This window comes from Grampus griseus, assembly GCF_964374135.1.
Source record: "Grampus griseus genome assembly, chromosome: 9".
Taxonomy (NCBI): Eukaryota; Metazoa; Chordata; class Mammalia; order Artiodactyla; family Delphinidae; genus Grampus; species Grampus griseus.
In genome coordinates this window covers 7,392,010-7,406,357 of record NC_139003.1, presented here as the reverse complement: position 1 = coordinate 7,406,357, position 14,348 = coordinate 7,392,010, and the positions used below count along the sequence as shown (strand labels likewise).

Genomic DNA, 14,348 nt, shown 5'->3' with positions numbered 1-14,348 from the left:
CGGAGTACTTTTGAAAACCACCCGATTTCCTAAGTGTATATTTCGTTTCATTTTGTTTTTTGTTTTTAATATCGGCTTCTTGGACATCCTAAGTTTTTTGGCTCTGTGATGTGAATTATTGGGAAAATATTTTTAACCCTTACCCCAAAGCCATTTACGCCTCTGACTTTTCATGAGGTCGGATTAAGATTATTGATAGTTTTTGATGGCCTGGTTATGAGATGGAGGGTATACGGTTTGTAAAGTGGTTTATTCCTGAAAATTCAACACTGACAGTTAAACCAGTCTTTTTTTTTTTTTTTTTTGCGGGGGGAACTGCGTTGGGTCTTCGCTGCTGCGTGCGGGCTTTCTCTAGTTGCAGCGAGCGGGGACCACTCTTCGTTGCAGTGCACGGGCTTCTCACTGCAGTGGCTTCTCTTGTTGTGGAGCATGGGCTGTAGGCTTGCTGCAGTTGTGGCTCAGTAGTTGTGGCTCGCGGGCTCTAGAGCGCAGGCTCAGTAGTTATGGCGCACGGGCTTAGTTGCTCCGCGGCATGTGGGATCTTCCCGGACCAGGGCTCGAACCCGTGTCCCCTGCATTGGCAGGCGGATTCTGAACCACTGCGCCACCAGGGAAGCCCCTAAGCCAGTCTTTTATGGGTACCTCTATTATTGTACGTTATTACTCCAAACAGTTTTATAGTCAGACACTGAGTGCTGCATAAACAGGTGAAATCCAGACACACAAACCTGCACACACCCCAAGGTGGAAACCTCCGTGAGCAAAGCATCTTGGGTCCATTTGGGCCCCACCCAGGTGCCCCGTCAGGGAAAGACTTGACTCCTGTGCATGGTCAGCAGGTGGCCTCCAGTTAGCGCTGCCCTGCCTGGCCCATTGCAGGGACTGAGCCGGCAGGAGCAGAAAGGCTGCCTCTGCAGCCCTGCGTGCCATGTCCGGGCAGTGCTGGGCACCCAGCTGCCTGCCAGATGGGGACCACCTCACAGTTCCCTTCCTTCTCTGCCCAGTCCTGCTTCCTCCCCTGCCCCTCACAGGTGTCATCCCTAAGAAGCATCCTCCACCCAAACTGTGCCAGCATCTGCTCCAGGGCACCCAGCCTGAGACCAGCAGGTCAGCTGCTGTCAGCATGTGACCTGATTTTTAGGGCCTTTTTCTGATGTACTGACTTTTATCATTTCCCTTTAGATTTAGTTTGTTGTAGTGTAAGTGATGAATGTTAAATATATAAATGTGAGGCTCGCTGGGGGATGTTAAAAATATAAGATAAGGTTATCCTCTTCAAACTTCTCAGTTAAGTCGGTAAGGACATGTGAATTGTTGTGAACCTTGGATCAACTCTGTCTGAATTTTGGAATCTCAGTGGAGACAACTAGAAACAGGGAATGAGTAGTTTCAAAGGGAAAACAATAAAGCACCTAAAAGCAGGAGTAGAACACTTGGCTGATTTTTCGGCCTGGTCTCCACGTAAGCTGAGATCTGCTGCGGCACCAGATTTCCACGCGTAGACCTAGACACAGAACGTGCGTAATAAAGTAGACGACATTTCAACATGAAAAGGTGGTTTTTGGTCTTAGGATACTAGTGACTTGACAGAGTAAGCTTATAACTGGAGTCAGATGTACACGACGAGGAGGAAAGAGCACACTGGGGTGCTGATGTTGCGTGAGGACAACGAGGTATTGTGAGGAGAATCACTGACCGTTTTATTTGCTGTATCTTAACCTTGCCTCTGGGGCAGGGTTCGGGGTGAGGTTGGTATGACAAGTGCTACCCTGACTTTATACTGCTCTGATATTTGCAGTGTTCTTAGTTTAAAAAGTCAGGCTTTTTTTTTTTTTCCAACCCAGCTTTCTTAAATTTCAAAATATTTAAATAGATTTAATATTGATACGATTAAGACTGGTTTGTTCTTTCAGTCTATCAGCTGTTTTCTTTGGAGCTGTTTGGGTTTGTAAGATTAATAGATAACTGGTGCATCTGTTTGTTTGTTTATTTTTCTTATGGCTCTGTTAGTGGTTTCCCTGTTTATTGACACCTTAAAAATCAAAGAATCTGGGCTTCCCTGGTGGCGCAGTGGTTGAGAGTCCGCCTGCCGATGCAGGGGACACGGGTTCGTGCCCCGGTCCGGGAGGATCCCACATGCCGCGGAGCGGCTGGGCCCGTGAGCCATGGCCGCTGAGCCTGCGCGTCCGGAGGCTGTGCTCCGCAACGGGAGAGGCCACAGCAGTGAGAGGCCCACGTACCGCAAAAAAAAAAAAAAAAAAAAAAACTGTGTTAAAATATGTATACATTTGCAGTGACCAGGATAATACAAAACATGACTAAGTGAAAGAGCAAGAAATAAATTTTAGCCTAAAATCTAGTGTTTGAAGGAAAAAGTTGAAAGGGAACAAGATAGAATTTGTGGAGATGCTCGAGGGGGATTTGGGGTGAGTTTAGATGCTCGATGATGCTGGTATTTCCTTATTTCTAAATCCTTTCAAAACATGTAACTCATCGATTCCTTAATTTACTCTCTCGTTTATTCATGCGAAACATTGATGGAGCTCTGCGCCTGCTCTGAAGTGGGCTCAGAGACACTGTGGTGAGTGAAGAGACGGCCTCTGTGCCTGGGGATCCTTCACACCGGTACAGGGAGAGAGTCCCAGTAAAGACACAGCCGTGGAGTGTCGACTCTGAGTGAGAGTTAAGGCGGGAAAGGCCTGGAAATGGGTGAACCTGAACCTCGCCTGGGAGTTCCCTAGTGTGTCTTCTGTGGCTGGAAGAGAACTTGACGAAGAGGAGCTTTCCGGGAAGAAGCAGCAGCAAGTGCACAGATGTTCGGGAGTGGAAAAGGGACTGGCACGTCCAGGAACGGAGGACAGGGTCTGTGTGGCTGTCCCCAGGGGCGTGAAGGGGGAGTTTTGTAAGAGGCAAACGAGGAGAGAGATGTGACTCTGCCGTAGTAAGGATTTCTCTGCTGCAGCTGCCTTTGCTCTCAGGACGACAGCCTAGTCAGAGTGGCAGCTTCAGACTCAACTGCTGTGTGAAGAATAGATGGCGCGTGACATAAATACTGGGAGGTATGGGAGTCCGGTTCCGACTATGAAAACAGTGGTCCAGGTAAGAGAGGATGGTGATGGTTATTGGAAGAGGAAATAGAGATGAGTGAGTGGATTTGAAATGACCTTGAGAGTTGACATCTGTAGCAGCTGAACGTGACAGATGAGGGGCAAGGCCTTAGAATCATTCCCAGGTTTCTGGTGTGTGGGTGCGTGGAGTTGCCACTTACTGAGGTGGGCAGTACTGGTGGAGAATGGAGGTTGGAGGAAGATCCTGAGTCCAGTTGCGGATCTGCTGGGTTTGAGACATGGGAGAAGACGTGAACTGGATACAGAGGTAGGCCTGGAGTTCAGAGAAGTCTGGGCTGGAGATGAACATTGTGAGTGACTGGCCTGTGGAGGTTTGAAGAAAGAAGGGGTCATACGTCCCCATCCTATGCTTACGTGTCATAATTGAATTTACTTTTTTAAGGTACTCAGTTGAAATGATAAGGTGAGGTAAAGATAAAAATGGGGAAAGTCGAGGGACTTCCCTGGTGGTGCAGTGGTTAAAGCTCTGCGCTTCCAATGCAGGGGGCCCGGGTTCCATCCCTGGTCGGGGAACTAGATCCCGCGTGTATGCCACAACTAGGGAGCCCGCGTGCCGCAACTAAGACCCAGCACAACCAAATAAATAAATAAATAAATATTTTAAAAAATGAGTTTAAAAAAATGGAGAAAGTTGAACATTTTCAGTTGCCGGTAGAAATTAGAAGAGAAGAAAAGGAAGTAAATAGAGCATCTAGATGGGTCTGAGAAAGCTTACGGTCTAAGGTAGAATTACCTGAATTGCGAGTCTGGGAAATTAAAGTGATAATTTCCCTTTAGGGAAAAGCTAAGTAAGTGGTACGAATGGAGTGTAGGTTTAAATAGGGACGCTGTCGGGTGGCGCTGCCAGTCCGCAGCGCCCCAGTTCCTGTCAGGTGGGGCGTTAGTACGTACCATCCAAGGCAGATTGAAATTATATTAGGAAACACTTGCAAAGCGGTTGCCGAGTTGTTAGTTTCTTAAAACTTGGGGATTCGTTCTTGTTAGACATCGTTATATTTCGCATTTGGACATACCTATTTGAATGTATAACATAAAATATTTTCAGGATCAGGAATGATGTCATGGTTTCATAAAATATTAAGTCCCATAGCTTAGGTTATAAATATTAGAGATGATTTATGCTTCCGAAGTTCAGACTTAATCCATATGCGTGACCTATGTTGTCCTTAAATGTGCCTTAGACTACGGAGAGCTCTATAATGCCGTTGAAGATGCAGGACGCACTGAATCCCTTGCAGACTTTGACGGCCCATTCTTCCTGTTCCAGATTCCATTTACGTTCCAACAACATTTATTTTTTGGAGCCATTAAAATAATTCAGTGTTTCCTAGTTTTGCACCACAAATACTTGTTTAAAAGCCTCCACAGGTCTTCCCTGGTGGCGCAGTGGTTGAGAGTCCGCCTGCCGATGCAGGGGACACGGGTTCGTGTCCCGGTCCGGGAAGATCCCGCATGCCGCGGAGCGGCTGGGCTCATGAGCCATGGCCACTGGGCCTGTGCTTCCGGAGCCTGTGCTCCGCAACGGGAGAGGCCACAGCGGTGAGAGGCCCGCGTACCACCAAAAAAAAAAAAAAGCCTCCACATTTCAATGTGATGTACATAGACAGTCCTTAAAGTATGTCTGTAATGTTTTGTATTGGGAAGTACTGACTTAATGCAATATTGGATAGCTGAAGTTCTTTATCTGTGGATCCATAGTCCTGAGACATTATAAATTGTATTTTGCAGTAGCTTCATTCACTTAGAAATAATCGCCATTACCACTTGTCACGTGTTCACTGTGTGTTAAATAGATTTGCCCCCATTTTGCAGGCTGGGAAATTGAGGCTTAGAGCAGTGAGAAGTTAAGTAACTTGCCCAAGACCACGTATTTGTAGGTATGGAGCTGAGCTTCAAACCCAGGTCTCCCTAAATTGAGGGAGCATTTTAAATTTTGGTAATTCTTGCCCAGTTCCCTTCTGAAAAGAGAGTGACCAGGAATTCACTGGCGGTCCAGTGGTTAGGACTCGGCACTTTCACTGCCGGGGCCCAGGTTCAATCCCTGATTGCGGAGAACTAAGATCCCACGAGCCGCTGGGCGCTCGGCACCAAAAGCGGGGGGCGGGGGGGGGCGGCGCAGAGTGACCACTTCCCTCACCTTCAGCCTCAACAACATTTGCATTTTGCCAAATGCGAAGTGAAAAGTGTTTTAAATTCCCAGGTAACTAGTGAGATTGAATGTTTGGCTTTTTGTACTAGCTATGTTTGTTTCTCTTTCTGGAAATTTCCTTTGCCTTTTCCCCCTTGAGTTTGTCTTTCTGTTACGTAGGTCAAGTAATATAGTTTAAGTTTCGATACCTTTAGAAGGCCTGCAAAGTAACGTGTTGGTTGTGCTTGTGTCCATTTTACCCAGCTTTTCTTGTGAGCACTGATAGTCATAATGATTTTGAACTAAGCGTCTCCGTAAGCACAGACCATGTAATATGAGTGTGTTTCCACACAGAAAGAGAAACACTCTCTGGATTAGAGTGGTACCTGCTGAGGCCTGCAGACTATTTCTGCCATGTGGCAGGCATCCTATCCCACCCCCGCTCCCACCCCAATGCAGGATGTTGAAAAAGGATTAATTAGTTCCCTTTATTTCTTCTTCAGGTTTGCCTGCAATGAGATTTCATTCTCTGCCTTTAAAGGAGTCCTTTCTGAACTGCTGTGAATAAATTTGGAATGATACTGTATATTTTCATCTAATGGAGAAGTAGCTGTACCTGGAATAAGGATTGCTGCACTGGACGACTTCAGAATATTATTCAACAATGTCATCCAACAGGAGTCAGAATCCCCATGGACTGAAGCAGATTGGCCTTGATCAGATCTGGGACGACCTCAGAGCTGGAATCCAGCAAGTGTATACCAGACAAAGTATGGCGAAATCCAGATACATGGAACTCTACACGTATCCTCCTGCTTGAGCTGTGATCGATCTGCTTAGGATTTTGATTATTTACTGGTCCGATCTGTGAGTTGTTAGAAATTTTACGTCACGTGTTCTCTTCCAGTTCATCCTGTAATGTAAGACTCGTTTTTTGCTTTAAAAGTTAACTCATTTACTCTTCTTTGTTTTGAGCAGAGGTGAAATTGGCTACTTGGTAGTCTAAAGCAGTGCTGCTCAGGACAGCAGCCTGTAGCGGCACGTGGCTGTTGACATTTGAAATCATTAGTCGTGGTAGCCGTGTTTTCAAGTGCTCAGTAGGTAATAGACTACTTTTATCATTGCAGGAAGTTCTGCTGGACAACGCTGGTTAAAGCCGGGGAGCATTGGTTTCTGTATTGTGCCGGGCTGCCTTCATGCTATGCGGGCAGAGTGGAATAGCTTGCATCAGAAACGGTCTGATCCACAAAGCTGTGTATTTACTGTCTGGTCCTTTATGGGACAGGTTTGCTGACTCCCGTCTAAAGGGTCACCACATAGAGCAAAAGTTGTACTGTTATGGCCTTGTTTTACAAATAATGTGTTCAAGTGTTTCACTCACTGTTATGTGGTCCACGATGGGTGCAGGGAACTGCTGTGTGCTACGAAGGATACCTTGTCTGCTGTATACAGTCGGCCCTCCTGATCCGCAGATGCGGAACTCCAGCTGTGCTAGCCACTTCACATGAGGAACTTGAGCATCCACGGGTTTTGGTATCGTTGGCGGGAGCATTCCTGGAACCTGTCCCCCACAGGTATCGAGGGACGCCTGTACTCCAAGACATACTATTTAACTTGTAGAGTTTCTTGATTCCGTTCAAATACAAGAAGTTGCAATTTAAGCTAACTCACCAAAGAGCAGGTTGCTGGTTCTAGGAGTTTAAAGTTGCCAGTTCAGTGGAAATTTAAGTAAATCTTTAATATGTATCAGTGATTGTCAATGCGATATTCCAGTATGCCCTCAACTATGCTACTGTTTTATAATCTGAAAAAATTAACATTAATTTAAATAGATATGAACCTATATGTCTATCTCTAAATTTAAACCTTACTGTAAGTATGTACAGATATTCATAAATGTGTATATATTTACACTGTAGAATACTTTAAAAAAACAGCTTTAGTGAAATATAATTCACATACCCAAAAAACTCACCCCTTTTTAAGTGTACAGTGCAGCAGTTTTTAGTATAGTCCCATGTTGTGCAAGCGTAACCGCTGTCTAAATTTAGAGTATTTTCATCACCGTCCTGTCCCCCCCCGCCGAAAGAAACTCTGTACCCATATTAGCAGTCACTTCCCATTCTGTCCTCCCCCAGGTTCTGGCAACTGCTAACCTACTTTCTGTCTCTCTGAATTTGCCTGTTCTGGACATTTCACATAATTGGAATCACACAGTGTCTGGCCTTTGTGATTGGCTTCTTTCACTTAGCATAATGTCTTCAGGCTTCCTCCTTGTAGCACGTGTCGGCACATCATTCCTTTTTACGTTTGAGTTGAATGCGTATTCCATATTTTGTTTATCCATCAGTAATGGATATCTGGGTTGTTTCTACTTTTTGGCTATTATGAATATTGTATATGAGTTTCTGTGTGGACATGTGTTTTTAATTCTCTTAGATATATATGCAGGAGTGGAACTGCTGGGTCGTGATATGTAGAACGCTTTTAAGGACAGTAGAATCTTTGCAAATGAGAGGATATTGACCCACTCGAGGGTTGTGGCTTGCTAGGTATGATGGGTTGTTGTTGTTTTTTAAATTCTTGTAAGTAATAGATATAAAGATGGTGATTCCAGTTGTGAGACGATAAGGCACTTAGTTGGATTCCTGGTGTGCAAACAACAGGGGAGCCCTAGTGTAGACATCATGGAAATTTAGCTGCTGGTTTGTCTCTGGGGAATTTATTAGTTGTAATTTTTGACCAACTCAGACTGGTCCTTAGCCCAATCAGATGTTTTGCTCTTCGAACTCTGAGGAAGTAGAGACTTGTCTGCTTGCTGCAATTACTAAATTCTTTTATTCTACAAATAATTATAATTGGTAGTTCTGACACCTTCAATTTTAATTTTTTTAGGAATACTATTAAATTGAGTATTCTTCCAGTTTTGTCTGAGAAAATACTAACTGCATATATTTAATAGGAGTGGAGAATCTGAACTGAGTCTAAAGCATCTGACTGTACTTCTTTAGATATTATGAAATAATATCTATGAAATCACAGCTACCATTTGAGTCCGGTGTGTCAGACATGGTGCTAAGAACCGTCTACATGTTATTTAAGGCTTACATCACCCACGGGGGTTGGTGGTAGTAGCCCTCCTCTAGTGCTGTCAGAAACATGATCTCCAAAACGCAAGTAACTTGCCTAGTTGTTATAGTAACCGTTGGGCAGTGATGATGCCTGTCTAAAATTCTTAGTAGCCTGAATCTAGAAACTGCCTTTATCCACTCACTGTATGGCCTTCAGATTTTGTATGTGAATGAATCACTGTTCCCAAAGTATTTTCTGTATTTTTCTTACGAAGTTCCAAAGAAGAGGGTTTGATCATCTCTTAATAATTAACTTTTAGGATACAGATGAAACAGAATGTCTATTTGTATTAATTTAATTACTGAAAATCATAAAATTTTATTCCCCACTTTACCTGCATTTTTAACATCAGTGTTATTTTCCTAAGTAGAAGACCTTGAGTCATCTGACACAGTTTTCTAGAACACATACACTTCCATTTCAGTTAGTTAACATACAGTATTTTTGGAAACTGTGTGTCGCCATACCACAGTTTTATCCCAGCCTCAGTTTACATAACAGTATTTTTAAAAGTTTTCTCTTTCGGGTGTATGTTCAGCCTCCCATGTAACCGCTTAACTGCATCACCCTTTAAAATAATCTCCCCCAGGCTGGTCTCCAGTGACAGATGATTTAACACTTTGGATTTTGAGGTTGTGTTTCAGTCTTGGAGGTACTTTCGGTCCCAGGAAGAAGGAGCAGACTGTGCATCTCCCTGCTGTAGTGTCACCCTTCAAAGTCCTGGCCTTATGGGGAGCTGGTGAGGGAGAGTGGCTCAGAAAGGGAGGAGAGGGAAACTGCCTGAGAGAAAAATGAGGGATCCTTTCCCCATAATTGTAGCCAGTAGCTAATAGCTAGATTTGTAACCCTTCGTTCATCCTGGAGAACCACGTGACATGTTTTCTAGAGAAAAGTAACCTACTTCTGGATGTGAAACAGATATTCTTCGAGCTTTTAGGAACCTCTGGCATTTATTGGTGCTATAACAAGAAGGTGGGTTATTATACAGTATAAACATTTTTCTTGATTTTTCAACTCAGAATGGCAAAAGAAAGAGAAGGGAACTTGGGGAAAGAAAAAAAAAAAGTCCCAGAGCATCTACAGTCAGAAAGATCTAGTTCAATTAACTTTGTTTCTGGCCGTTTCACAGACGTTTCCTTTTTCTTCTAAAGTTTAGCCGGAGGCTCTTGCTCCCCCACTGTATGTCTGTTCAGCACTTATATTCGGTTCTGATTTTCTAGGACGTCTTAGGTATGTAGAGTTACCGTACAGCGACTTTTTTTTTTCTTTTCTTTTTTTTTGCAGTAAAATGTAGGAGTACATTCTCTGCCGGTGGGTAAATAATAGTAAATTTCCTTTCTCTTGAACTTGAAATAGGTAATGAAGTTTCCTATTCAGTTTCTTGACACCAGTATGTTCCCGCTGCCGTGCCCAGCTCAGAGAGCAGGCCTGGGTCCTGACTCACAGGCGGATGTTGGTGAAGGGAGTGCAGTGTGATGAGGGGACCCCTGTGGCATAACCGAGAACAGCCAGTCTGGTCTAGTCTGTTCTAGACATCAGGCCACCTGGTTAAGTGTGTTGGTTTTGCTAGGCCCCAGGTCTACCTGCTTCTCACTTCCAGGTCAAAATTCTCTTGTCCTGAAGTCATTATTCATCTCAAATCATAAATTTAGCTTCCTTGGAGTCAGTGTAAACTTCCATGGTGATGCCTTTCTCTTTTTTTCTCTCTGCCTGCGTTAGTTCTCAGAAACTTAAAAGTGGCTGTTTCTCTCCCTGTAGTGCTGTGAGCTGAATTAGTTTATTCTGTTTTCTTAGCCTGTTTTTTCAAAGTTCTTTTTCCCGGACCAGTACACTAAGGATCACATTCCCGTTGCCTAGCCTTTACTGCACCTCTCAGTAAGTTATAACACAAGTGCATTCAGAATTCAGTTAATCTCTGTCCCGATACTCTATGACAAAGTTCACCATCACTGGGGCTGGGGCACTTTTTCACCCAGGCGAGTCTGCTGGGCCCTTGGCAGCCTGCAGCGTAGGCCTTGCAAGGTTGACACGCCAGGATGTGCTTGGTCCTGCTGCAGCTCATCACCTGCCAGCTGGGCCGTCATGTCGCTGTCACTATGCTCAGGTCGCCGGCTCCTCTGCAGGAGCTGTGGATGCAGGGCCGGTATTCCAGGTGGCGGCCTTTCTTCTTGGCCTGCCTGCTCCAGAGTTCTCTTTCCTTTATAGAAACTCAGTCTTGTAGAAAATCGGATCAAACAGAAAGGGTCACAGATTGTTTTCACAATAGATTCATAATGATGCATGTCCATTTTGAAATAACCATGTAGGCGGTGAAGGTATTTGGACATTTTTCGTCTTGTATACTTTTTATTCAGGAGTCTTACGTTCATCTGATTTTGCTCACCTAACGAGCATGGCTTACAGCAAATAAACCTAAATGTACAGAAGTATCTTTTCCAAATGTATGCGACTGTTCATACATATATATATGTCCATACTTTCAGAGTACGGTTCTGAAGGATGTAACTGGTTCACAGAAGGAAGAAATGCAAATGGTCAGTAAGCATATAGGAAAATTTTCAACCTCTTAATTATTAAAGAAATGAAGAATTAAAAATTTTTTAAACTTATGTTGAAAACATTTTTAAAGAAATGTTCGTAGCCAGTATTGGCCAGAGTGAAGGGAGTTGGAGCCCCTGCGGTCAGGTGGGAGTGTTAGTTTGCTATGATCTTTCTGGAGAAATTTAGAAATATAAAGACGTAAAAATGTACTTTGGTCTGGTGATTTTTTAACTTTTAACTCTGTCCTAAGGAAATAGTTGTGTCCAAATTGTATGTGCAAGGTTGTTCGGCATACTTTAATAATAGGAAACAACAGAAAACAACCTCAGCCTTCAACATTAAGGACTTGGTATAAAATAGCTATAAACAGCCATTAAAAATTCATTGAAGACTATTCATTGACATGTAATAATGTTCGTAATAACGGGGAAAGCAGGGTAGGAAGTGGTCTGTGTGCTGTGAACCCTCACGGCATCCTCTCTGCTTTTGAAAAGCTTTCCGTAGTATTGAAAGTGGCTATCCGTATGTATTGGGCTTATAGATGACTTAAAAAAAAAACTGATCTGTGCTTTCTGGATTTTCAGTATAGAACATGCATTTTAAAATACAGTTATTTCGTTTTTGCTGGTTTTCCTTATGCAAATATAGGTCCTAGTTATTATACTTACTTGCAAAATCCTCCCTACCTTTCATTACTGACATCGTACTATTAAAATAGTTTATGGGATTGAGAAATTTTATCTATCTTTGAGAGAGAACCCACAGAAATGATAATTATATTGCATAGTTGTCTCTAGAAGCAACTTTTTTGGTTTATTAGTATAAATGTGGTATGTTCAGCTTTTATCTTCTAAATCTGATTCATAGTGAATATACTTAGAGCACTTTGAGCATTGTTGAGACAAATTTTATAGTTAATCACAGTCCATTGCATGGAGTCTCTGCCTTTGAAATAAATGTGAACTTACTTGCTTCGTCTGGGATTTTCCTTTTCAACGCTGTACCTACCACAGCCTAGAGAGAACTTGATTCTTTTATAACTTTACAGGCGACAGTGCGGGATGGTAGGCAGGCCTGCCTCTCCTGCCACTGGCTGCAGGTGGGACGTTTGTTGACACGAAGATAGGAAGTATTTTCAACACAACTTTTAGTGCAGAGCCTTTCCAAATGATTTTCATACAAGCAATTGCTTAAATTTCCACTAAGTTCAGTTGGATGAAGAAGTGGTAGTAGAAAGTGGTTCCGTTCTGTTTAGTTTTGCTTCTTCAATTGACTTGTCTTTTACAAAATGAAAATGCCTTGAGTTTGGTAGTAACTAAAAGTCACAAATTGATTCCCCAGATGTGTTGACTTTATGTAGACGGCCTGGTGCCGTGTGGTAACAGACAGTGGGGGCATCTGCCTTATCCTAAAGCGTTTGCAGGCTCCCTTGGCCTCACAGCTGGGACAGCGTGTCGTCACACGCAGCGCCTGGGATGACAGCGGCGGGAGATGGCTGCATGTCACCCGACCCCTTTCGCGGTGACTTGTCGCAACCAATCATGCAAGAAGTGTGTTTTGGCAAATGACGGAGCAGTTCTAGGATACGGAAGAGTCGTAGGCCCATTTCGGAGGCAGAACCAGGCTCGGCTCTCGAACACCAAGTGCTGCCAGGCCACCGTGCCATCCTGGCCGCCTGCAGAGACCCCAGGTGTCTGCCTAGGGTCCCACTTACTGCCCGCCTCTGGCCGTGTTGCCAAAGGAACTCTTCCAGGGAACCTTTTGAAAACAAGCTCAAAGTTTTAAAAGTCAGATACGGGGGTTTGTCAGGCTCTCGCTGACGTACTGTAAAACAGCCACCCGCTGACTACTGAAGGAAGCTTCTGTTTAATTGCCTGTTAGGTTTTTAGTTTACTTTTACCTCTAGAGGGTTTTTTCCCCTTATTTCCTCTTAATTCCCATATTTAACTTTTCTTCATATTCTATTTTGTTTTTGCTTTAAAAATCATTTTAGACCTGACCATTTTACTTTCAAATCTGAGTCATATTTACTGAGTTTTTACAGTCATCACTTAGAGTCAATGCCTTGTTGACACGCAGCTGCCCGTGTCGGAAGGGCGGGTGGTACAGGTGGGCTTGGGGCGGGGACCTGCAGGAGGAGCCCCTGCTCTTCAGCCAGAAGCCTGAGGTCGGTGGTTTCCCACAGTGGAATGAACCACCCCCAGCAATCGCGGGCCACCCCCCTTCCAGAGCCCCCCTCAGGCCCGGCTGGTCCTCCCCGTCCAGGTGACACGCGGGACGTACCAGTGACGTGTGTGGAGGGCCGGTCCCCTGCACAGACGACTTCTCCCTGCAGCTTCTTTTTTTTTTTAATTAAAAAAAATTTTTTTAATTTATTTATTTTTGGCTGCGTTGGGTCTTCGTTGCTGCGCGCGGGCTTTCTCTAGTTGTGGCGAGCGGGGGCTACTCTTCATTGCGGTGCGCGGGCTTCTCATCACAGTGGCTTCTCTTGTCGCGGAGCGCGGACTCTCAGCGTATGGGCTCAGTAGTTGAAGCATGCAGGCTCAGTAGTTGTGGCTCGCGGGCTCTAGAGCGCAGGCTTAGTAGTTGTGGCACATGGGCTTGGTTGCTCCACGGCATGTGGGATCTTCCCGGACCAGGGCTCGAACCTGTGTCCCCTGCATTGGCAGGTGGATTCTTAACCACTGCACCACCAGGGAAGTCCCCTCCCTGTAGCTTCTGATACGCATTAGGAGTCTGCTTTTTCCTTTTCTGATAGCATTTCCCCACACAGTTGATTTTAAAGCCAAGATAAAACACTACAAAGTGAAGATTGCACATCATTAGAGCTCCGTGGGTCCATCTAGGTGGGAGGCCGTGGGTCTCGCCTTTCTGCTGACACAGCCTGGGCTCAGAGCGCAGCTGGTGCCGTTCTTTTGTGAAAGGCGTTCACGACTCCGTCAGAAGCATCCACCGGTTGGTATCTTCCCGATAAACTTTGTGTCAGTTTCCTCTTCAGGAAAACAGCCAGCATGGGCCCCCAGGCCAGCATCTTCTATGAGGCATAGCCCAGCTTCGGGCTGAAGTCTTCCACAGTCAGGCGCAACTACCCATTTGGGGGCTTTTTAATAATTTTTGTTTTTTAGACAAATAATCCTGTAGTAAAATCTAGAGGTTTAAAAGGACACACAGTGAAAAGTACGAGTTCTTTCCATCCACATGTCGTTCATGTCTCTCAGCCCCCGGGAAGTCCCTGCACTGCTGTCTTGGGTACATCTGTCTGAGTGTTATCTACACACACATACATCGTACAGAAAACGAGTGTTTGTATGTAACTTAGAAATAACCTTTAACAGCATTTCCCAAGTGTAAGTAAACATGTACCTGTGATGGTTCCCTGGTCATCAGTCTTTGCAGAGCACTTTCTCTGAATCCTCCCC

At 44.5% G+C, this 14,348-nt stretch overlaps 1 protein-coding gene across 3 annotated transcripts in view; it reads left to right on the top strand.

Moving 5' to 3' along the window:
* Positions 1–14,348, top strand: part of CUL1 (cullin 1) — a 106,639-nt gene that overhangs the window by 32,356 nt on the left and 59,935 nt on the right. For all 3 annotated transcript variants that reach the window (XM_082662074.1, XM_082662073.1, XM_082662072.1), the window contains exon 2: positions 5,760–6,060. In XM_082662074.1, the coding sequence (XP_082518200.1) occupies positions 5,921–6,060 (140 nt within the window). In that variant the 5' untranslated portion in view covers positions 5,760–5,920. The remainder of the gene's footprint in view (positions 1–5,759; positions 6,061–14,348) is intronic.